This window comes from Agelaius phoeniceus, chromosome 29 (genome assembly GCF_051311805.1).
Source record: "Agelaius phoeniceus isolate bAgePho1 chromosome 29, bAgePho1.hap1, whole genome shotgun sequence".
Classification (NCBI taxonomy): domain Eukaryota; kingdom Metazoa; phylum Chordata; class Aves; order Passeriformes; family Icteridae; genus Agelaius; species Agelaius phoeniceus.
The window spans coordinates 1,506,437-1,530,426 of record NC_135293.1 but is presented as its reverse complement, the minus strand read 5'-3'; the positions used below and the strand labels follow the sequence as shown (position 1 = coordinate 1,530,426).

At 50.4% G+C, this 23,990-nt stretch overlaps 1 protein-coding gene across 1 annotated transcript in view; it reads left to right on the top strand.

The window, feature by feature from the left end:
• The window catches only part of PTPRS (protein tyrosine phosphatase receptor type S), a 167,552-nt gene that overhangs the window by 96,959 nt on the left and 46,603 nt on the right, over window positions 1-23,990 (top strand). The window contains exons 6-7 of the mRNA XM_077191543.1: window positions 9,864-9,974; window positions 22,089-22,358. Coding sequence (XP_077047658.1) covers window positions 9,864-9,974; window positions 22,089-22,358 — 381 coding nt within the window. The remainder of the gene's footprint in view (window positions 1-9,863; window positions 9,975-22,088; window positions 22,359-23,990) is intronic.

Sequence of the window (23,990 nt, the reverse complement as noted above, 5' to 3'; positions counted from 1 at the left end):
ATAACCATTGTTTGCACTTTGTTCCTGAGGCCTCTCAGCTTCTCAGGAGGAAAAAATCCTAAGGAAAGGATTTTTCAGAAAATATCATGGCTACAGGGACTGCTCAGAGGGTCCTGAAGCAGAGGGGAGGGCTAAGAGATGCAGGCCCCGCTGCTGTGGATTGGGGAGTTTGAGGTTTTTGGTTTTTACACCAAGAGGCGTTGGAGTTTCCACTTCGAGCCCTCCTGGTCTTCTCTGCTGCCCAGCTGGCACGAAGGGGATGACAGCAGGGAAGCCCATCCAGATGAGATCCCTGGGTCACAGTACTCAGGGGAAGCTGGGGCCTGCCTGGGGCTGGGGGTTTGCTCCTCAGAGCAAGAACTGGCAAAGGAGCACAGAGCCACCCTGGCACACACAGCTGGTGTAGGGGCTCAGGCAGCCCCTGGCTGTCCCAACACCATGGTGTGAGCAGAGCCCCTCAGAGCTGGTGCTGAAGAGCAGCTCCTGCAGGATGTCCCCAGCATCACCTTGGGAATGTTCTGGAGTGACCCCTCGGTGCCTCTGCCCATGGAGTCCATCTCCACCAACAGATGTACCCCAGCTCCGTGGCTCTTGTCAGTTTTCCATCTTTCCCCATCTGCTTGTCCATCTGTCTCTCTTGTTTGTTTTCTGTTTGCTGTTTTGTGTGTGTGGCAACGTGACATCTCTTAATATTCACGTTTCAGGAGCTGTTTCTGTACTTGTTAAATCTGCCAGTTCTCTGTGTGAGAGTGTGTGCAAGGAGGGCATAGGTGGACTTATTTTTGAGTACTACTGATAAAACACTTCCATTGATAGCTGCAAAAATGAAACAAGTTTTGCAAGTTCTACCTTTTGACAAAAACTAACCCAAGAAATGATCCTTTCCACAAACTGCTGGGGCCGACTGCTTTGACCCAGCCTAGAGGAAAGGTGTCCATGGTTCATTCTTAAGGATTCTTTGGCAAAAGAAAGGCATTGTTGTAGGCAGAGGGAAGGCTTTGGTGAGGCAGCTGGAGTTGATTTGTTCATGTTAGACCTTTCACAAGTTCTTCAGTAAAATGTTAACCACCTGCTCCTGCCCAGATCTCTGCTGGCCCTGGAGAAATCAGTTCTGATTCCTGCTGGATCTGCACAGCAAGGCATGGAAACACCTGGCTTTTCTCTTGCCCCGTTTGGCAGAGATTCTACACAAAGTTCTATGAGCCACTGGTGGAAAAGCTTCAGCATAGCTCCAGTTTAATGTAGCTTTTACACACCTGCATAAATGCCTCCTTGTTCAGTGAAGCAAAGGCACAAGCAGATCCTTAAACTGCTTTGTTGAATTAGAATGGCTTGTTGAGTCCCACGAACACAGATGAGATTGACCTCCCTGTTTTATCATAACAGCTGAGGCAAATGCAAATAAAAAAAATCACTCAGCATAAATAATGAGAGGTAAACTAGAATTATATTATGCTCTGTGACCATGATCTGAAGTGTGAGTAATGCACAGGCAGATTATTTTTAATACATTCATCATCTTGCTAGAATGCCTTTACTCTTTAGCTGGGTTTGATCTGGTGTTTTCCTTGAAGCCACCTGAGTGCTGCCTTTTTATTCCAGTGAATTTATTAACCTCAGAGTGAACCCTTGACCCTTCTGATAAATAGAAGGTACCTGCTGAGATTTAATCTCATTTACAGCTGCTTTAAATTAGTAAACTGGTGAAGCCCTGAAGCATCCCTGTAGTCTCCAGGGCACAAACCTGGTGCCTGTATGTCAGGGAGTGCAGATCCTTGGGCAGCCAGGGCTTCCCAGCTCTCCAATTCCATCTGCTTCCATGGCCTTCCAAGCCTTGTGCAAAGAGAGGCCTGCAGAAGTGCAGAATATCAGCATTAGGGTCTTTAATGTGCACAGTGTCAGCACTTGTGTCTGTGCAAGGGAGTCAGGGCAGATTTGAGGGTGGGATTTGAGCGAGGCGAGCTCTGCTTGAGCTGCTAAGGTCAGGCCTTAATTTAATACCTTCATCTTTCCAGAAAGCAAACTCTGCCTCCAGAGAGGTGGCACCAGCACACATCAGGGCACTGGGGGTGCTGCTGATGGCACCAGGGTCTGTCCCCCACCAGAGGGACTCCAGCCAAGGTCCTTGGGGTGCCTGACAGAGCTCTGGGAGCAGGGAGGAGCAGCTCTGCAGCTAAATCACAACTGCTAACACACCTCTGCTAGCAGGCTTAGGAGGATTTAGGGAGAAGTTCTCCCTAGGAGGGTGGGCAGAGGTGCCCAGAGCTGCTGTGGATCTCTGGAACTGTGGATCTCTGGAATGTCCAAGGGCAGCTTGGACATTGGGGCTGGGAGCAGCCTGGGACACTGGAAGGGGTCCCTGCCATGGCAGGGGTGGAATTGGATGGGTTTAAGGTTCCTTCCAACCCAAACCAGGCTGGGACATTGGGGCTGGGAGCAGCCTGGGACACGGGAAGGGGTCCCTGCCATGGCAGGGGTGGAATTGGATGGGTTTAAGGTTCCTTCCAACCCAAACCAGGCTGGGACATTGGGGCTGGGAGCAGCCTGGGACACTGGAAGGGGTCCCTGCCATGGCAGGGGTGGCACTGGGTGGGCTTTAATCCAATCCAACCCAAAGCAGGCTGGGATTTAGTGACTGCTCCCTCTGAGGACTGAGCTGTGTGTGGCTGGGACAGGACAGACAGACACCCAGGTTCCCCCTGGCCATGAAGCCAGCAGGATAACAGCCACGCTGCTGGAGGACAGGGGCTGTGAAGAGCTGAATTTTTATCAATTATGAGTTAGTGGCAAGTACACAAATGAGCTCATTAAAAGGAACGAGTGGAAATGTCAGATGAGGAGATTGTGGGATGGGGTTTGGTTCTCATTTGTGTTAAATCTGAATGTTTGGCTGGCAGCACAAACAGACCTCTGAGACCTTGGTGATTACAGTGCCACCATCCCAGGAAGCCGTGTGGAATGTGGGTCTTCACTCTGACCAGGGCAGGGCTGACACAGCATTAACCACAGGGGCTTTCCTCCAGTGGATGTTTCTGCTTCCCCTTTCCATCTCCAGATAAAGTTGCCAAGCAGTTGGAAATCTTTCCATGCTTGGGGGCTTGGGCTGGGTTGTCAGTCAGAGGAGGATGGGAAGGAGCTCTGGCTGGGCTCCTGCTTCTCTTAGACATCATGGACATCTCAGCCTTGGAGATCCAGCTTGGACAAGAGTTCGAGTGGCCTTGGAAAATGGATATTTCTGCTTATCTTGGGACATTTAAAGCAGAAGGCAAAGGCAATGTCCTCTGCTCAGCTGCCATCTAGGGGGGACACGGGAGGCAGCCTTCAGCACCTTCCTCAGCACTCAAACACTAAAACCTTTTGTGTCTTGTGTGTGTCTTCTGTTTGCTAAATAACTTGCTATAACAAGCTTTTCTTTTCTTTTTTTTTTCACTTTTTATTTAACATTCAGAGACTTTTGGTAAGTTTGTTCAATTAAAAAAAAAATTTTTAAATCAAACCAAAAAACCCCAAACCTGCTAATGTGCAGATTTGTAACCCTTGCCCTTTAAACTAATTCCTTTGTAACAGCTTCTTGAGAGGCATGCTCTGCATTTCTTCTACTAACTCTTTCAATAGGGATGTTCTGCCCTCTAAATTAATTTCTACAGGGGTATTGCAGGCTACAAAAAAAAAAATAATAGTAATAATAATTCTAATTAATTTATCTGTATAAAGAGATAACAGCTAAATATGAACCTCCTAACATTGGATAGATTTTTTTTTTTTTTTGGTATCTTAGCAACAGTTGTCCTGGAATTCCCCAATTACACAATAGCTTGTACCCTGGAACTGTGATAATTGTGTTCACACCTGCAGGAGGTCCTGGAGTTTCACATCTAACGGGGTTATTGGCATTTGGAGGAGGGAGAGGAGGGGGTGCAGTGTGACAGCGTTTGCAGGGGTCTGAGGATGAGGGGAGAGACGAGGATCTGACTCCATGTTTCAGAAGGCTTGATTTATTATTTTATGAGATATATTATATTAAAACTATACTGAAAGAATAGAAGAAAGGATTTCATCAGAAGGCTGGCTAAGAATAGAATAAGAAGGAATGATAACAAAGGTTTGTGGCTCAGGCTCTCTGTCCGAGCCAGCTGGGCTGTGATTGGCCATTAATTAGAAACATCCAACGTGGGCCAATCAAAGATTTACTTGTTACATTCCACAGCAGCAGATAATCACTGTTTACATTTTGTTCAGCTTCTCAGGAGGAAAAACCCTAAGGCAAGGATTTTCCATAAGAGATGTCTGCGACAGTGCAGCATTTCCAAAGTGAAGCTGTAAATCACAGGCCAGAGGGGAAGGGTTGAGCAAGGCAAGAGCCCCCTTTGGAGCCCCAGAGGGCAGGACCTGCCCCAGAGCTCGTGTCCCTGTCCCTCCAAGTCCCCTTTGCCCCCAGGGCCCTGCAGCTGCCAGCCAGCATCGCCCTGCAGAGCTGCAGGGACCCTGCTCGTCACAGGGTTATTGGCATCTTGAGGAGGGAGAACAGGGGCTGCAGCATTTCCAACGTGAAGCTGCAAACCACAGGCCAGAGGGGAAGGGAAGAGCCCCCTCTGCAGCCCCAGAGGGCAGAACCTGCCTCAGAGCTCCTGTCCCTGCCAGGTCCCCTTAGTCCCAGGGATGTGGGGCTGCAGTTCTCAGCCAGCATCACCCTGCAGAGCTGCAGGGACCCTGCCTGTGTGGAGCAGAGCTGCTGCAGCCCTGGGCAGAGCAGCCCAGCACACACATGTTCCCACACGTGGCTGACAGAAGGTGGGGATGTGTTTTCTGCCATTGCCATGGCAATGGTGCCTCCTCTCCTCCTCCCCAGGCTCAGGGAAGCCGTGGGCAGCTCAGCCTGTGGGAGAGCAGGGGAGGGGTGGTGGGAGAGCAGACCCCAGCCTCAGTGACAGAGGGGGGCACCTGCACAGGGAGCTCTGCCTGGCACCATTTTGGGCCTTTAGAATCCAGAGGCAAGGCCTTTCTGCTGCCTTTTGCCTCTGCTGCTAAACCCTGCGCTGGCCATCTGGGCTCATGCAGCCTCAACATTTGCCCTAAATAGGCAGATCTGGAGGTCCAGGGAGGCTGTGCAAGGCAGTGTGAAAAGTCTGCAGGGAGCATCTCAAAACCAGCTTTTCACTCCAAAAGTCAGCATCCAGTGGGAGCTCTTCCCTCTGTAGTTGTCCTGCAAAGGTGCCCTCACTGTGCCCCAGGCCCTGGCAGCCTCGTGCAGCTGCTCCTGCCCTGTACAGCACACCAGGGATGGACAGAGTCCCTCAGAATGGTTAATCCAGTGCACATCCTCTTCCAGCACCCTCCTGCTGCCCCTGTGTTGAACGTGGAGCTGGTTAGATGTGAAACTCCAGCAGTGAAAATCTCCCATCTGTGTCTGTGCCCCACCCAAAGTGCTGCTTGAGCTGATTGCACTCCAGTTCTGGCGTGGGGCTCATCCCAAAGCTGTCCTGCCCCTCCCTGTGTGCCAGGTGAGAGCTGGGTGGCACTGCCTGCTCCCCCAGAGCCCTGTCCCCAGGCCAGGCTGTCCCCAGGGCTCTGGCAGCCCCTTCCCAGGGGCGCAGGCAGTGCCAGCCTGCAGTGACACAAGGGGCGATGCTGATCTTGTGCCTGGGCTTGCACAGCTCTAACTTCCAGCACCTTTCTGCTGTCAATTAGAGTGAATTTTTGCAGGAAACTGCCAGGCTTAGCCAAGGCCAGAGAGGCTTTTGAGCCATGGGTGATGTTGGGATCTCTTCCCCTTCTCTACCCTCTCCCCATTAGCCTTGTTCCATATTGGTGCCACAGATGGCAGATTTTCACTCCAATTTCGAGACAGAAGGATGTATCAGAGGCTGTTTTTGTTTCCACTGAATTGATCTATAACCTTTTGCTGCTTTCTCTCTCTCTCTCTCTCTTGCTTTTTAAACCTTCCTGCCACCTCCTGGGTGAGGGTCTGCCCAAGGCCATGCTCCCCCACCTCTTCCAAGCGCTGTCTCTCCAACCTTTGTCCTGAGAGCTAACAACCTGCTTCATTAACCTTAGCTAGTTCCTAACCCTAACTAGATGCTAACTTTTCTCTAGCTAATAACCTAACCTCATAACTAGAAGCTGAGTCTAACTAGAGTCTAATCCCTAACACTATAATGCCTCTGTTCCCTTAGCTCCTTTGAAAAATGAAGGTGAACTCTACTTAGTGTCTGTATATTTTTACCTTCTATCCTGAGAATGGAGGATTGAACCGCAGCAGAAGGATGAGCAGGGCTGAAGGATAAGGAGGGAAGGGGTTTTTGGTGATTAAGGCAGAAGATTGGCACGGGGGAGGCTTTGACTCCTGTTCTTGCCTCTGCCAGTCTTCCCTCCGTGACCTTGGGCAAGTTGCTTCACCTCTACCTCAGTTTTCCCCGTGTGTAAATCAGGATCACAGCTCTGCTGTTCCTCCCCAGGGGAGAGGAGAGGCTGAGAGGCTGGTGTTTGTCATTTAAGGTGCTCCACAGCCCTGGCTGGGAGTGCTGCAGGGTGGCAGCAGTGTCACCGCTGCAGAGGAGCTCGTGCATCCCTCCCTGGCGAGAGGCAGAACTTGGCCCTGCGGGATCTGCCCTGTTCTCAGGATTGGGGTAAAAACCCACCAGCTAAACCCCCTTCTCTGATAAGTTCTGAATGCCACTGTGAGCAAAAGGACCTGCCGTGTTTTCAAAGGAAGATGGTTGGGTTGCCAGCCCAGGGGGTCAGGTGGGGGACAGGGGTTTTATTTTACCCTCACTGTCACTCCCTCCCACCTGGGAGCCCTGCCCGGGGCTGGGCACTGACAGACAAACAGGAGGGGTTGGAATAAAAGAACCCAGGGGAGAGGCAGCCAGCAGGCCAGAGCAGCAGGGCTCTTCTCTCCACACTGCCCCTCCTCGCTCAGGGTGGCATCAGGGTGGCTCCAGAGCCACTGCAGGAGGTTCCAGGTAGTTCCTGTCACCTCTTCAGGGCCCCGAGGGATGGCCAGAGGTCCTGAGCAGCACATGCACTGAGCTCACACATCTGGGCCGAGAGCTAAAGTTTGGAGCTAGCCAAGGTGGGACCAAACCTGCAGCTTAATGTGGTGCAAGGTGCCCACGTGTCCCTCTCCCTGCCTGGGCTACCACAGCCCTGTGTCCCCAGGGGTGGGGAAGGTAAATGTGGTCAGTGAGTAGCAGACAGTGATGTTAGCTGAGAGCCTGAGGGGTTTCTTTACATTCCTGCACCAAAATGGAGCCAGTCTGAAGCCTTTTGAAGCCAAAGGCCACGGGAGGCTCTGCAAACAGCCAGCTGGATTGGGCTGCTGGAAGGGACACCCCACCAAAGTATCCCAAGCCCTCTTCAGTGTCCTGTAATTTGAGATGAGACAGACCAAGAAGTTTCCTACTGGGAACTGTCTTCCTTGCCTCAGGTCCTTTTCCCACGGGCAGTGCAGGTGTTTGGGGTTTTGCAGTCATTTCACTCATTTTCTTTGTTTTCTTTGCAGAAGGTACACCGATCCGAGGTAAGACACCCCCAGCTCACTCACTCACCCACTCTCCAAACACTTCTCTCCACACAGATCCCGTTTCATTGCCCTCTGCTCAATACAGATCCGTGTTGTTGTTACGTTTCCTTGTCCTGCTTCACCTCTGGATATTTCTTTTTTTTACCTGTCTTTATTTTATCTATGGTTATAATGTCCTTTTTTGTTTGCTGGGTGCACAGTAATACTGATACCATTATTCTAATAACGTCTCCGGCTGCGCTGCCTCAGATTTATGGCAGAGTTTTAAGAGCTAATCTCTCCAGGACTATGAAGGACTGAAGTTTATCTCGAGCATTAAATGCTCTCAAAGCTTGGTAAATACTTAGGACTTTCTCTTGATTGGTGCAAAGTGCTGCCAAGCTGCTGATGGCCATGGGAGTTTTCCAGTCCTTTTTCTCAGGCAGATCTTCAGCACTTACCATCTCAGCCTACTCATTTGTTTGGCTCCAGAGCCTCTTTCCACTTCCTCCCCACTCTCTTACCCTTAGGTTTCTCTGGGACAGATCCACGGTAAGTAGCTTCTGCACTGTCTCTTTAATGGAGTCAATAATTGACCTCAAGCTGAAAGGCAGGAGGAGTTGGGTAGGAAGACCCTGCTTTGGTTTTTATCTCCACTGGCACATTTAGAATTCCATAATTCTCTACTGGTAAAAGCACCAGGAGGTGCTGTAGGTGAGATTTACGTTTTCACACATCGTGGCCGTTGGCTCCTGACAGGTGCTGAGCACTCCTCACCCCCTCTGCAGCCTCATTTCTGCCATTGCCCTGACCAGCAGGGGTGAGGAGTGGGCAGGGAGGGAGGGCTGAGTCCCTGTTCCCCAGGGAAAGCTGCCCACTGCAGTCCTTGGTTCCCTTCCTGCTCCAGAGTGAGGCCTCATCTCCCCTGGGTACTCTCAGACCAGCGATGCTCATGAGCAGCACAGAAAATGGATCTGGAACCGATGGAAACAACCCACAGATTTGTCCAAATTAACAGAAATTTCTGGGAAAACTCACCAGCGGCTTTCCACCCAAGTGGAGCTCTCCAACAGCAGAGCTGGAGCTGTAATTCCATATGAAAAATGCTCAGCTGGGTGCTCAGTGGGAAGCTCCAGCCAGTTTGGGTTTTAACTCCTGTTGTGCTGAAATCCCCGCAGATTCTTGTGGAATGGATTTTGTTTGGTTTACTGGTCCGGGTGGGGTTTTTGGGGGTTTCATTCCCTCTGTTCTGCCTTCGGGAGAGCACAGGGGATGCTGTGGGGAATTGCACTCACACCCCAGCCCTGTCCCAAATCCTCTGCCAGCCCCACGTTCCCCCACCAGCATCGTTCCACCCACGCACACGCAGAGGAACGTGAGCTCTGTGTCCTCCTCTGTGAACACACTGCTTTTTCCTTCCTGAAAAGGCTCTATCTGCAATCAACAATGATCTCATTTGCGCTCCTCTCACTTAAGATTTTATCAATACTATTACACTGAGCTGGAATTGTTTGGTTTTCATATTTAGGTGGGGTTTTTTTTTTCCAGAGATGGGAGTTAAGAGTCTTACCACATGTGAGCTCTGTCCATATCTGTAGTATAATCATGTACTCCTAATACATAAAACATTTGAGAGCCTGTTGAATTATTTATGTAGTATGTATTTTAACTGGAGTTTTGCAGGGATGAAGCCTTCTGAGGTAAATGAGGCAATTTTCTTCCATGTAGTTCCATGCTGCATCTCTCTGCATATTTGCTGACAGGAATCTTTAGTTTGGGCTCTGGGTATATTCTTGTAGCCTGCAATAATATACAAGTTTAAGAAAAGCCTTAATCCTTTTGGCCCAGATGATGTAAACCATGCAGGCAATTTTGAAGTTCCAATGCAGTATTTACAGGGTTTTCCCTGGGGAATATTTACTATCAGTAAGGTGCTTTTCACAGGGGCTCTTATCTCCCGTAGGCTTCCTGAGGAGCAGGCACTGGGCACAAAACAAAGGCAGCAACGATAGAAATTCCCCAGGCAGTGGGTGACAAAGCCTTTCACTTTTATGGTCACTGCTTCAAATTGAGCAGGGGAAAGTCAACTGCCTGCTGATGGATTTCTGGGGATCACAGTAATATGGATTATTGAGGCCGATTTCGGGAGTTCTGGTGCAGAACGCCTGCATTGCAGAAGCCACAAAAACTTGGTGCCTTTGCTGATGAGTTCAGGACAAAGAGGGGGAATTGCATTTTCCCAGCGCGTCGGGTCCGCGGGGGCTCCGTGCTCCTGCCCCGGTGTGCGTGAGCCCGGGGGGAGCCAAGAGCCCGAGCAGAGGCTGATGCTGTGTCTGTGCTGCCGTGTCTTGTCCCCTCACAGGTGGGCTGCAGATCGAGAGCAGCGAGGAGACGGACCAGGGCAAGTACGAGTGCGTGGCCAGCAACAGCGCCGGGGTGCGCTACTCGTCCCCCGCTAACCTTTACGTGAGAGGTAGGGAGCACAGCGGCTCACCGGCACTCAGCCTCCTCCTCCTCCTCTTCCTCCCGGCCCATCCCACCCCTGCCCAGCTCGGGGGGTCCCCGCTGCCCCCCGCATCCCTGCAGGGCAGGGCTCACCCACGGCCGAGTCAAAGAGCGCGCCCCAGAATGTGCCAGGTCAGCCCGCAGAGCATCCCTCCGGCCCCGGAGGGAATTGCCCTTCCTCCCAAAGGATCCCAGCTCTCAGTCCTGCTGCTGTGGCTGTGAGAGGAGGGCAGGGCCCCTCTGTGTCCCTGGATGCCCCCAGATTGCAGCAGGAGGGTGCATTGGCACCGCTGCCCTCAGTCCCAGCTGCTTTTCCCTCTGCCAGCAGTAATTTGTCCCTGGTTCCTTGGGCACAGAGCTGGGGACACCAGCAGCCATCCCTGAGCCCCTTTCACCCTGCAGCAGGGGAACAGATGACAGGGGATTGGCTTCTGCTCCATGTCCCTTCGATGTTCTCCCACCCCCTGGGCCAACAGCCTCTCCACTTTCTCTTATTTTAATCTCTCTGACCTGTAATATCTTGTGCGTAGCTTCGGTTTAACATCTTTCCACAGCAAAAGCCCTTTTGGTAATGAGAGAGCAGGGCTGGTCCTTCTCGATTAAAATTAAAAAAAAAGAAAAAAGAAAAAGAAAAATGCCGTTGGGAGGAAAAAAGAAAAGTTACATCCCAGCAAACTGTTCCCATTTCCATCCCATCGACAGAGGAGGCACCTCCCCACCTACACTCACGTTAATCTGCAGTCCAATGCAGAGCCATGCTCCTGTGTGCACTCCTTTCTCTCTCTCTTTCTCTCTCTCTCGTGTCTCACGCTCACTAAATCACATGCACATGGAGAGAAGGCTTTTAATAATTTAATGTTTCCAAGCTAAATTTTTAAATAGCCTTTTGTGGCCAGCTGGAAAATTGCGTTTGAAATTTGCCCTGTCGCCTGGGCCCCCAAACTCCGCTTTTGGGAGTGTCAATCTGGATCCAATACTAATTCAGGGCTGAATCCATTGCAGACAGCTTAGCTGGAATGGTTTGGGTTCTTTTTAAAAAAAAAAAAAAAGAAAAAAAAAACCTAAAAAGAAAAGAAACAGGAAAAATGTGGGGATTTTTCATTATTGTTTTGTTTCTAAATTTCCTCTACTTTTCTGGCCACTCGGAAACTACCCAGGAGACAAAGGTTGTAACACGGTGTTGTCTCCACACCTGGATGAGAGGGCTCCAGGTGATAGCCCTGTTCCTACCCCAGTTAGGCCGTGTGTACCTGGGCCTGCCTGCAAACCAGCACTAACCTGCCGAGAGAGTGCAGAACACAGCGTGTGCCAGCTCGGCCTGTGGTTTGGGTGTTTTTCATGCTGTTTAATTCCTTGTTTCTTGTGTGTTAATATCGTGGAAAGGTAACAAGTTTCTGAAATGGATTTGCTTTGGTGGGAGGGAGAGTTCATGCACATTTTTCTTCCCTTTTTTTTTTTTTTTTTCTTTTTTTTGTTTTAAAAGAGTCTCGAGCACTCTTGTGTTTCCAATTGACTTGTTTCTCCCATAACATGCTTGTCTCTATAGACCACCTGGGATAGGAGTTGTAAGTTTGAACATTGCAAGGAAATGGTTTGGTTTGGTTTTTTTGCTTTTCTTTTTCCTTCTTCTAATTATTTCTGTTTTCCTTATTCAGTCCCATGGTGGAGGCAGAGCGAGCAGGGCTGGGTGTGGGGCCGGGGGGCTGCTCTGCCCGGGGGCTCCGCTCCCCTTCTCCGAGGAGCAGAGGGGCTGCAGGGAGGGCGAATCCTGCCTGGGCTCAGCACCCCTGTGGGGCTGACTCTGAGCTAGGATTGCTCCCAGCCTGGCCTCCCTGCGGAGCTTGGTTGGGCTTAAAGGGATGGGAGGGGGAGCCTTAGGAAGGCAGGAAAGAGGGTCGTTACTATCTTCATTTTTTTTTTTTCCTTTCTTTTTATTTTGGTTAAGAGAAAAAAAAAAAATCAATCAATTTGCAGCTGACAGCCTTGAGAAGGCCTTTTTTTACTCTCTCTGTGTTTCCCCTATTTTTCTCTTCTCCTCATGTCATTGTGTTCCGCATCAAACCCCCTTAACATCCCTCAGAGCTACGAGAAGGTTGGTGTGGTTTTTTTCTTTTTTACTTTCTTTACCCACATTTTTACATTCGTAAGAGAAAAAAAAAAAAAAATGAAAAAAAGAAATTTAAAAAAAAAAATGAAAAGAGAAAAAGCAAGAAATCTTTAAGATGAGCGAGACCCGCGCATTCCCGGGTCTCACGGAGATGAGTTGAGTTGCATTGTGGGCCTCTCTATGCATCCTTTGGTAATGTTGCTGAGTTCTTGCACTTTTTTGTCGTCATGGTTACCTTGCCGTTTGGACATTGGGCCTGATGCATGATAGGAGAATGTAACAATCTTCTTTGCATGCCACTTTTTAAATTAATTATGAATTATTTTTTCGATATCTAAATATGTATCGTTTCTTTCCGTTACACAATTCTGGTTTCTTTGAAGTGGATTTACTCTTACTTTCCAAATTTTTGGTTCTGTTGGGTTTTTTGCTTTCTCTTGATTTCCTGTTTCTGTTTTGATTGGTTATGCTGTGCTGTAGTTTATTCCAAACGCATTGTGAGAAGCCAGTGTTCCTGCCCACCCGGTGGTAACTGAACTCCTCAATCCCTGCAGGAGGAAAGGAGTCACACAGCTCTAACGCCTGTCCATGGAAGCCCTGCTATTTGGGACAAGCCTTTGTTTTGGGGGAGGGAGGGATCTGGGAAGTGGAAAAGATGGTGAGAACCCAGGGGGTCATTCCAAGAGTTAGAACAGACCCTGGGTCATGTTATTGCTTATTTATTTCTTGAGGTGTGGCTCTTGTTCCACCTCCTGCACGCAAAGAAAAGCCCTGACCCCGCTCCAGGGGCGTCCCCAGCCGTGGGGGCTCGCTCACTGCTCACTGCCCAGCTCCCTCCAGTAACACCAGGAGCAGTCAGCCCAGCAGGGCACTGACAGAGAGCTTCCTGCTGATCCCAAATCCCACTCTCTTCTCTCCTGGAGCACCCACGAGCGCCAGGCAGAGCCCCAGCCCCAGGCAGAGCCTGGCAGAATCCCGTGGAGGAGGTGGCACCTCGTCCTGGGAGGGCTGGGAGGGAAGGGCAGCTGCCTCCTGGCTCTGCCTCTCCCCATTGTCCTGCTCCCTTCTGGGATTTACCCACTGCTGCCTGGTGCAGGCACCTCAAAACCCAGCCAGGCACAGCCAAGGCAGAGCCTCCTTCCTAAAGGAGCGTGGGAGGAGAAGTGCAGCTGTGCAGGCACTGCAACAGTGCTGGGGCACATCTGGCAGCTGCAGCTATTGCAAACAGCAAGCAGCAATCTGGCCAGTGACATTGGAGCTGAAAATGCCTCTTTTCCCTCTTCTCATCTCCCTGTTTATCCCCAAGAAGCTCCTGTTGCCTCCCATGTGTGCATCCCCAGCGGGTGAGGCACATGGAGAGTGGACAGGGGGTTTGCAGTGTGTCAGTGGTACCAGTGGTGCTTGGTGCTTCCCCTGTGCAGAATGCCAGCCCTTTCCCTGGCTATGCCTTTCCCTCCCCTGCCAGTCCCCACCTCTCAATCAGCTGCCAAAGGAGTGGCTTTCCTAGGGCACAGGTATTAAAGCTGTGTGATTTTTTTGAGAAATCCAGTGCAGTATTGACACAGTATCTGTCTCTCTCTTTCTCTCTCTCTCTCTTTCTCTCTGTCTGTCCTTCTCTTTTTTCTTAAAATGCTGAGATTTCAGTGCTCGGACCCTCAGTGCTGGTATTCTCCCCTCCCCTTCTGAGTCTCCTCCCTCCCCATAGGTACCAGGGTACCCCTCCCAAATGCTGCTCTCTTGAGAATTCTCTGGGAAGAGACCAGCTGTGGCTCTTCTGACTTGGATGCCAACAATAGCCAAAAAACATCCCTCAGTCCCAAGGCTCTTTTTAAAGGAAAAAAGAAAAAAAAATGCTTGTTCTATTTAAAAAAAAGAAAAAGGAATAGCATTTGAAATAAGGTTTTCCCATCCTACCTCCCTCCTGCCTAGGACTAAAAGGTGATAATCACTCCTAATTACAGGATTTTCCTTCATGACTAGGAGTTTGAGTTTCAGGATTTAGGTGCAATTAAAAAGGGATTTATACACCATTATTTTTTATTTGTTTATTTTCTCTTTTATAAAGTATTTCTAACATGGCCAAACTGCACTGCTGCTGCTAAGAATCTCTTGTGATCTGAGAAGGCTTGAAGATTAAATTCTTCCTTAAGAGCCAATAAAAATAAAAGTAATGATAATGATATCAACAACAATAAACTAAAGCTAAATGGGATGCAATCATGATAGGCTGGAATGACACTGGGTGAGGAAATAGAGACTTGATACCTGGCTAGAAGAGGTTGTGTGGTTTGCTAAAGTTATGGTCTCTGAGCAGCCTGCTCTAGTGGAGGGTGTCCTGGGAGAACAGGGTGAGCTTTAAGGTCCTTCCAACCCAAACCATGGGCATGGTCTTGAAATTATTGGTGCAGGGTTTGCCTCGTGTGTTGTTGCAGCTCAGATCTGCCATGGTCCAAAATAGCAGGGGATGCCCGAGGTCTGAGGCAGAAGATTCTCTCTGGAGACCACAAAAGCAGGCCAGAAGCAGGTGAGGTGATCCCTGCTGCCAGCCCAGGTGTGTGGCAGTTTAGGCTGAGCCACCTGCCCAGGGTTCACCTGTGGCTGGTGACAAGATGGGTGCAGTTCTAGGGGCAGGCCAGCACCTCGGTGGGAATCCTGGTTTTTATGGGCTCACCTGGCTTTCAAAAGTCTCCTTGGATGCTTCTCTGTATCCCCAGGGACACAAGTGCCATCACCCTTGTGGCCCATAGTGATTGCAGGAAAGGATGGATTCAAAACCCTGCAAATGAAGAGCTGCCTGCCCATGGTGGTGTTTGAGAGGCTGCCCCTGCATCCCTGGCAGTGCCCAAGGCCAGGCTGGACAGGGCTGGGAGCAGCCTGGGGCAGTGGGAGATGTCCCTGCCATGGCAGGGGTGGCACTGGGTGGGCTTTGAGGTCCCTTCCAGCCCAAAGCACTCTGTGGTGTTTCTGTCTGTATTTAGGGACCACATGGGGGGCTCAGCCATTACCCCAGAGAGGGCAAATGTCCCCTCAGCCAGGACCTGTGGCCAGAGCTGCTTTGCCCCCTGGAAATGGAGCACTTTGCAGTTCTCCTCTTAATTTGGGAAGCTGCAGGCAGCCACCTCACTTGTTCTGGTTTGATCCCAAAATCCAGCTGCTGGCTGGGGTGGAGCCCTGCGTGTGAGGACCTCACGTCCCTGTGCTCCTCCATGTCCCAGAGGAAGGAGGGATGAGCTGTGGGGGCCGAGTTTCAGATGCCCTGAGTGTGCAGAGCTGCTGCTGCTGCTGGTACAGGCTGCCTTGTCGTGGTTGAATTTAGCAGAATGAAGAATTCTCCCCCTTTTCACGCAGTGGGGCCCTGTCAGGAGGTACAAAAGGCAGCAGTTGGGATAATCCTTCCTGCTCTCTGCTCCAGCTTCTTGTGGCTCTGCTCTTTTCCAGCCCAGGGAGCTGTGGATGGCTCAGCAGGCATTTAAAGCAGCCCAGTGCCTGCTCAGGCCCTGCCTTTGCTGCTTGTCACCATCAGCATGAGCTTTGTCACCCCTGAGCCAGGTTCTGCAGCCCAGGCCCTGCTGAGGACATTCCCAAGGCTTTTTGGAAAACCTCAGCTCATTGAGAGACCAAAGATGAAACCAAGCCAGGGCAAAACATGTAAGAGCTGAACTAGTGGAAATCAATTAAAATAAAACCCACAGAAAGGGCAGGGATAGTGTGCCGAGCACCTCAGGAAATAAAGCTTCAAAATAGATTAAAATGTGACTAATTTAAGCAATAATTTAGCCTGTAGCCTGGGTTAAGTTTGGCACATGAGTAATTTGGCCATCAGACCAGAGCTGCTGGTTTGGTCCCAGGTGGAACCATTGGTGAGCTTTTCCCTTTCAGTCCCATTTAGAGGTTGAAGGAAATAATTCCACATGCACTAGAGATTTAACAAATAGCCACAAGGTCAAAGCAGTCATTGGTATTTTAAACTGTAGGAATTTTAATACCTTTTTAGAGTAGATTGATAAATTCTTAAATGGAGAAGGAGGGAGGCAGAACCACCACTGGGTTGTACAGCTGCCTCTGCAGTGCCCAGTTTCCAGGTGCTAAAATTGAGGGATGGAGAGTTCTGGGATGATTTTAAAGGGTTATTTTAGCATTTCTGTGGGTGGGGGAGCGCCCTGTCCGTGTTTGGGGTGTCCTCAGCTCTGAAATTCTAGTTCCAAACCAAACAAAGCAAACAAAAACTTCACTGTGTTTCTGCAGAAGGATTTCTCAAGGGTATCAGGAAATGGAAATGGATACAAAAAGCCACCCCCCAAAAAAAAAACCAATCCAAAAAAAATCCAAACTGTGTATATATCTATGTATATACATGACTATCTCTCTATAGAGGGCACTTTGCAGGAACACTGTGCTGTACTGATCTCGAAATCTCTGCCTGCCTGTGTCTCTTACACCTTTTGCATCGCTGTTCTCTTTGTTTTAGGGGAAAAAATTAGATTACACCTTGTCAAATTAAAATAACAAAAACGAAACCAGTCAAGTCTGTGTTTAAAATTACAGAGCTGCGTGAAAATCAATTGGATTCTGATTATTTTCTGTTCAATCCTGTAAAAAAAAACAACAGGAAAAAAAAAAGAATTGCAAAAGACCAGAGATGTTCAGCCAGCCTGTTGCTCAGCTAATGTGGTTTTTTTTAAGTGAAAAGTAACAATTATTGGGAAGGTAATGGATTTCCTCCAGACCAAATCCAAGCCTTGGTCTCATTCTTTATTTATCTACCTATTTACGTATTTATTTTCTTTGCTGTGAAGGAAATGAGGAAGGAGATGGGCAGGAGGAGGGAAGCTTCTCGTCCTGTGGAGGGGCAGAGGTCGGAAATCCAAAGCCCAAAAGGTCTCACCCCAGGGGAATGAGCCTGGAATTGGGACAGGGAGAGGCAGAGGCGGCTGCACGGACACGCAGGGGCAGGGACAGACCACATTTGGGAGGGGAGGACAGGTGTAATCTAAGCTTCACTAATAATGTAGAGGCTGCACATTATTTTGGCACCCTTTCCCCTACCCCTCCTCATTTTGGAGCAAGACGGAATGACTCCTGTCTCCCCAAAATGGCCAATAATGTCCGCCTTCTCACCTCATTTGGAGCAGCAGCTTGCTGAGTGTCAAAATGTTTAATACCATTTGGTTTTGTTTGGTGCTTTCAACCAGTCACTTCACTTTCTTTCGTTTCCTTTTTTCGATTGGTTTCTTCTTTAAGGTATAAGATGCATTTCTCTTTGAGTTGGTTTAATGTGAATCGGGGTTTGAAGTGACAGGTTCTTGTCCAGGACATTCTCCTTTCCCCACCTCGCTCCTCCTCCCAACATTTTTTCTCTCTGAGGGAATCTGGAAGGGGCTTTAAAAGAGCAGCTGGTGGGGTTCCTCAGCACAAACTGGTTGGTCCTCAGGTCTCTCTCATTAGCAGCATCATGGGAACACATTTTAAGGATGGATTCTGGTGTTGCAAAAGTCAACCCTGGACCTCCCAGTGTCTCTTCCAATCAGGTCTGTAAATCTTGCAAAAACACCTCTCACCTTGTGGACCCTGAGTGGTGGTGGGGAACCTGAGCCGTGCTGATTGGGACCAAAACAGCCAAAAATGCCACTCACAGAACACAAACTGGGCCAACCTCTGCCTCCGTGAGCAGCAACAAAACCAATTGGCTTCCCAAGGGTGTGAAAAGTTATGGATCTGTTCTGTTTCTAAAGAAGAGCACAAGTTGGGGTGCAGATTTGCAGTGTGAAATGCTTATCCAACAATTAAACAGACTCATAACTAACTGCACTTACAAAATTTTCCTGTGCCTCTGAAATGGCTTCTCTGCACTGAAATAATTTAATTGCATCCCAAACATCCAGCTCCAGTCCTGGAATCTGGTTCTATGCGTAACAAGCTGTATCCTTGTTTGAAAAAAAAGCTCCTGAGAGTTTTTTGGCCATGGACAATGTCTGTTTGTGTGTGCCTGCCTGTGTGTGTCTGTCGGGAGCTGTTGCACATGGAGCATGCACATCCGTGTACGCATGCGGGGTCTGCCAGAGCTGGCCTGGAAACCAAACACCCCTGGAACTCAGGGAAGGTCCTTCTTGCACCAGAAACTGGGAAAAGTGTCATTAGGCAAGTGTTTATAAAGCAGAGCCCTGACTGCCCCATCCCAATGTTTCCTTCCCAGAGAGGGCGGTTCTGTTCTTCCCGATCCTTTGAAAGTGCTCGATAGCAAAATGGAAGGGATCTCTTCACCTGATTTTTTTCCTTGTGAAATTCCCCCTCCTTCAGCTGCTGTGGAGCTGGACCCAGAGCTGAAATTGGTCTTGATTCCATCTCCAGCTTCCTTTCCACCACGGCTCTCCTCCTCCTGGGCCTTGACCTAAAGGCTGACCCGGAGATTCTCAGCTTGACAAATTCCCTGTCTCCAGCCAAATGCAAATGTTTCAGCAATTAAAATAAGCAGCAGCCTGATGGCTCTGGGTAGCCAGAGATGAACCCTGTGCCTTATTGTGGTTGTCACAGCCCTGAGCCATCACAGGGCTGTATCCAGGGGACTCTCTGAGGTCCCCAACGTTTAACTGGAGTTCTTTTCCCATCCTAGGTCAGTGTGTGGATGTTGGTATATCTGTGCACACAGGAGAGTCTAGTTTTTTTTAAACCAGGATGCACCAAGGAAGTGCTGCTGCCTGTTTTGGGCTCGTATCAGCCCTAATCCAAATTCTCCCTCCTTGTGGAAGGGCTGGTTCTGAGGGCTGGCACCCAGAGGTGCTGGGTGCTTCCCTTGGAGGGGGACAAATGCAAGTAAACCAGCCCAAAGTAAGGATCCCTGAGAGCCCAGGGCTGACCTGCACCCTGGGAGCTGTCAGGAGGAGGGCAGGGCTGCTCTGCAGCTTTTTGGGAACGTGCTCTGTGCAGCCCTTGAGCTTGTGTTTTGTGAGTGGATTTCTCCTTCCCTGCCCAAAACCACAGGCAGGAACAGTGGGTTCCCTTCAGACTCCGATTCTCAGCACTCCGCCCTACATCAGATGATGCTTTTCAGTTATTAAATTCTGGTTTGTTCTTTCTTTTTCTTTTCTTGTTTATTTTTAGTTTATTTTTTTCCCTTTCTTTTTCGGTTGGGTTTCATTTCTTTGTGATTAGCTTCGGTTTGGATTAATTGTCTTGTTCTGTTCCCATGACAACTCAGTGTTTGCATCCCACCTGCCGTTGTTTGTTGCTGTTGATGCTGTTTGCTGCCCGGATCCTGTCCGGACGTGTCTCCCCATTCCTCCTCACCTTTCCCACCTTGCCTCCCCTCTCCAGAAGGTCACCCACCAGCCCCCCCCTCAGAAAAGTCATCCCCACCCCAAGATCTGTCTGCATGTTGACCCCACTTGTTTCTTTCCGAGTTCTCTCCATCTTGTCTCAGACTGTGACAGGTGTGGTTTCCACCTGGCTCCATTTTCTGAAGTGTGGAACTTCTGGGAGCAGTGGGAAGCAGGATGGAGTGGGAAACAGGGATGCACCCTCGTGGCTAGGGCTGAGTGTTCTCCCTAGTGGCAGGAGGGAGCAAGGAGCAGCTTTGCCTGATCCTCTGAGCCAGTGCTGGTGCCTGAGGTGGAACAAACACCTCCCTACACCTTCCTGCAGGTAGAAAATCATCTCCTAGTGTCAGTGGCCAGGTGAGCTTGCAGCCCCTCCCTGCACATCCCCGTCCTTCTCCCAGCAGAGGGCATGGCCCCTGTTCTCTCTGCAGATCCCTGCATGCAGGAATTCCCCTTTGCCCCCTCCAAGCTCCTCATGCCACCAGTCTGGAAGTCTTCCCTTCCTTGCCTCCCAGTGCTGGTTCCTGGCTACTGGTTCTCACAGAGAAGGGTCTGACAGCCCAGTGGGGAGAGCAGACCTTGCTGTGACAATGTCCCTTGTCACCTTGCAGGGGCTGCAGTTGGCTTTTGTTTGCCAAAGCCCCACTAAATGGCAAACAGCCTCTCCTGGCAGTGCCCTTCCCCTTGGAAAAGATCCACAAAGCTGGAAGATAAACACTAGCAAGCCCCAAGACAGTTCCAGGGGACATCTGAAGGCACTGGGAGGGACAATGGCAGGCTCAGCCCTGCTGTCCTTTGCTTTGCTTTGCTTTGCTTTGGCATGAGGCAGAGCCGCCAAGCTTTGGAGAGGTTGTGCAGAGGTTACCTTGGAACAGACAGCAGGAGCAGGGAGTTCTCAGCCCCCCAGACCCTCCTGCCCCTTGCCCACCCTGCCTGTGGCAGTTCCTGCATGGCTGTCCCTGGAGCTGGAGGAATCCTGCACCCCTGCTCCCCTCCAGCTGCTGCAGTTCCTGCATTTTCCCCAGCTCCTGTATCCTTTTGTCTTTCTTATGAGAGGAGACCCTGCCCTCAGCCCCTTCCCTAGGCCCTCTCTGATCCACACACGCTCTCCTTTGTCCATTCCCCTGCTTTCCCCCCTGAGGAAGGGCACCCAGCATCCCTCCAGCCAGCCCAGGCAGCTCAGAAAATGGAGCCAAGGAAACCACAGCCTCCCCTTTGCGTCCATGTTCTTCCTGTGTAAGGTCTGGAAGCTGCATCCACCTCTCTGCTAAGGAGATGCACAGAACATGTCACTGTTTTCTCAACGTTAAAAGTTTCATTACCTTGTTTTTCTTATTAATTCTATTCTATTTATTATTCCGCCAGGGCTGAGATGTGACAATGTGAGCCACCACATTGAGTCACATCAGCTAGAAAAAGTATGCAGCATTAAAGTGGGTTTCCCCCTCCCCTCCCTCTCTCTCTCTCTTCTTTCTCCCTTCCCCTCTTGTTCTCCTTCTCCTGGTCTTCCTTCCTTTCTCTGTTGCTCACTTTCTATCCAGTATCCATGTGGGCATTTGCTACCGCCCAGAAATTATATTTCTCTGCATTTTCCTCTCTCTTTCTCTCTTTCTCTCTCTCTCTTTTTTACCTATTTTGCATGATGTTTGTGACTCTGAGAGCTGCATCTATCGATGGAACCGTGTCAGATCTTAAAGAGGCTTCGTTAGGGTTTCTATACCCGAAAACCACAAAAATTTCATTAGAGTTTCTCATCTTTTCCACACTCTCTCTCGCTCCAGGGGGGCTGTGTTCCCCTGGACGCTTCTCACACGCAGACACCAACCAAATTCTGTCCCGCTCCGGGGACTCCCTCTCCTCCCTCGTTTATCCTTTTGCCTTTCACTTCTCAAGTGGAGCGCCTGGAACCTGGGGATGCCGTACTTCTCTCTTTGTTGAATTCTCTGGGTCCAACAAGGCAAAACGCTGAGAAGTTTCCATCTCCATCCCAACCTTCTCCTGGCCCCCCACCCCACGTCCGCAGCAGCCCCAGGTGGGAGAGGGCCCCTCTCTGGAGGGGGCACCTGGACCACGCCGGGTGCTGGTGGAGGGGCTGCTCCTCAGGAGAAGGGGGTCAGGAGCCAGGCCCCACGGGGAGAGAGAGGGAGGAGCAGGTTCCCGGGGTGTGGAGCGGGGAGCTGGGGGCCCCAGAGGCCACGGAGGAGAAGTTTGGGCTCTCGCCATGCCAGCTCTTGCCAGTAAAGATGAGAAATTGCTAATAAATTTTTGTGTATTTATCTGTGCTGTGATGGGTCTAATCTTGATCAATGGAACCCTGTTGCTATGAAATATCGCTTTTATGTCTATATTCTATATATTGTTTGTGAAGTACGAATTTATTTGGAGTTTATTTTTTTGGTTTTCGGTTTGATTTTTTAATTTCTTTGGCTTTTTGTTTTGTTTTTATGAAGGAAGAAAATAAACTGTGACAAACCCCATCTATATTTAAATTATCTTTTACTCTTTTTTCTTTTTCTCCTTTCTTTTCTTTCCTTTCCTTTTCCTTTTTTTTTTTTGATTTTTTTTTTTCCCTCTTCGTTTTTCTGTTCGTTCGTTTCTTTTGGTTTTGCTTTTCCGTTTTTGTTTTTTTTTTTTTTGTTACCTCTGTGCGTCTCGTCCACAGTTCGCCGTGTGGCCCCTCGCTTCTCCATCCTCCCTGTCAGCCATGAAATCATGCCCGGGGGCAACGTCAACATCACCTGCGTGGCCGTGGGGTCCCCCATGCCCTACGTGAAGTGGATGCAGGGAGCAGAGGATCTGACGCCCGAGGATGACATGCCCGTGGGCAGGAACGTCCTGGAGCTCACGGACGTCAAGGACTCTGCCAACTACACCTGCGTGGCCATGTCCAGCCTGGGAGTCATAGAAGCCGTGGCCCAGATCACGGTGAAATGTAAGGGAGTGGGGAGCAGGGCCCTGAGTGCACGTGTGGGAGTGGGCACGGCCAGAGCCGAGTGTCCGAGCATGAGCGCAGGGGATGCCTGGGCACGTGTCCTGCTCGTGCATGGGAGCCTTGCTGGGGCCTGTGGCAGAGTGGGAATGTGCCAAGGTTTGTGCCTGTGTCACTGTGTGTCTGCATGGGGAGAGCCTGTGACTGCCTGACCTGCACAGGGGACACGGTCCTGCATGGCCAGGTGTCCTGCACAAATAGGGGGTGTGTGTGCATGGACAGGGACAGTCCTGCATGGCCAGGTGTCCTGCACAAGTGGGGTTTGTGTGTGCATGGACAGGGACAGTCCTGCATGAATGGGGGGTGTGTGTGTGCATGGATAGGGACAGTTCTGCATGTCCTGGTGCTCCTGCACAGGTGGGATATGTGTCCATGGATAGGGACAGTCCTGCATGTCCTGGTGCACAAATGGGATGTGTGTGCATGGATAGGGACACAGTTCTGCATGGCCAGGTGCTCCTGCACAAATGGGATATGTGTGCATGGACAGGGACACAGTTCTGCATGTCCTGGTGCACAAATGGGATGTGTGTGCATGGACAGGGACAGTTCTGCATGGCCAGGTGTCCTGCATGAATGGGATGTGTGTCCACGGATAGGGACACAGTTCTGCATGTCCTGGTGCACAAATGGGATGTGTGTGCATGGATAGGGACAGTTCTGCATGTCCAACTGGGATGTGTGTGCATGAGCAGGGACACCATGGCTGTATCGTGGGCACCTGGCTGCAGGGGTGTCAGTCCCTGTCCTTTCCTGTTGTACACATGGAGCTCTGTGAGCACGAGCAGCAGGGCAGACCTGTGCAGCATGAGTGCCCCATGCTGGGATCTGTGCATGTCCTCGGGGATCCCCCACGCAGGGAAACCCACAGTGGAGGGGAAGCTGGTGGTTGGAGACCTTCCCTGGCTTTAGGACACCTGAGCTGCTTGTTATGAAGAAAACTGTGGCTCAAATCCCCGCATGCTGTGTCTGTCCTGACAAATGAGGCTGGCTGGGCACTGTGCAAGGAGCCTTGGATGGCTTGGAGCCTGCATGCCATCCTGTTCCAAGGCCTGAGATTCAGCCAAGGCCCTGAGGATCTCTGGCATGTGCACCCTTGCAGTAGAGCTTAGTTCCAGCATCTTAGTGGCCGTTGTTGCCTCAGCAAGATGGGGAATAAGCCCAGCTTCCAGCTAGTGATTCCCAGGAGGAGCACGGGTGCCATCTTCAATCTATTCTGTCCTCAGCAGGGGAGTATTAAACCCAAGCAGGAACCCCTGAGGTTGGGTGAGTGTAGAGCTCTGTGTGAGCTGCTGTCTGCTCCAAGTGCTGGTGTTGCCCATGAGGGATCTGGGAGAGGCGGGGTGGGAAAGGATCCAAGGGTGGGGGAGAGGAGAAACACTTGGGAGAAAGGGAGGGATGAGGAAGAACAATCCTGTTGTATCAGTGATCTGTCTGAGGAAGGTCTGACAGGAGGAATGAGTAGGGGCTAGAGAATCTTGGCATGGCACCCGTTCTGAGCTGCTGCACAGGCAGTGAGGTTCTCATGCCAGCAGAAGGATGCCTGGGGCTGGACTCAGGTGCTCTTCATTTTCC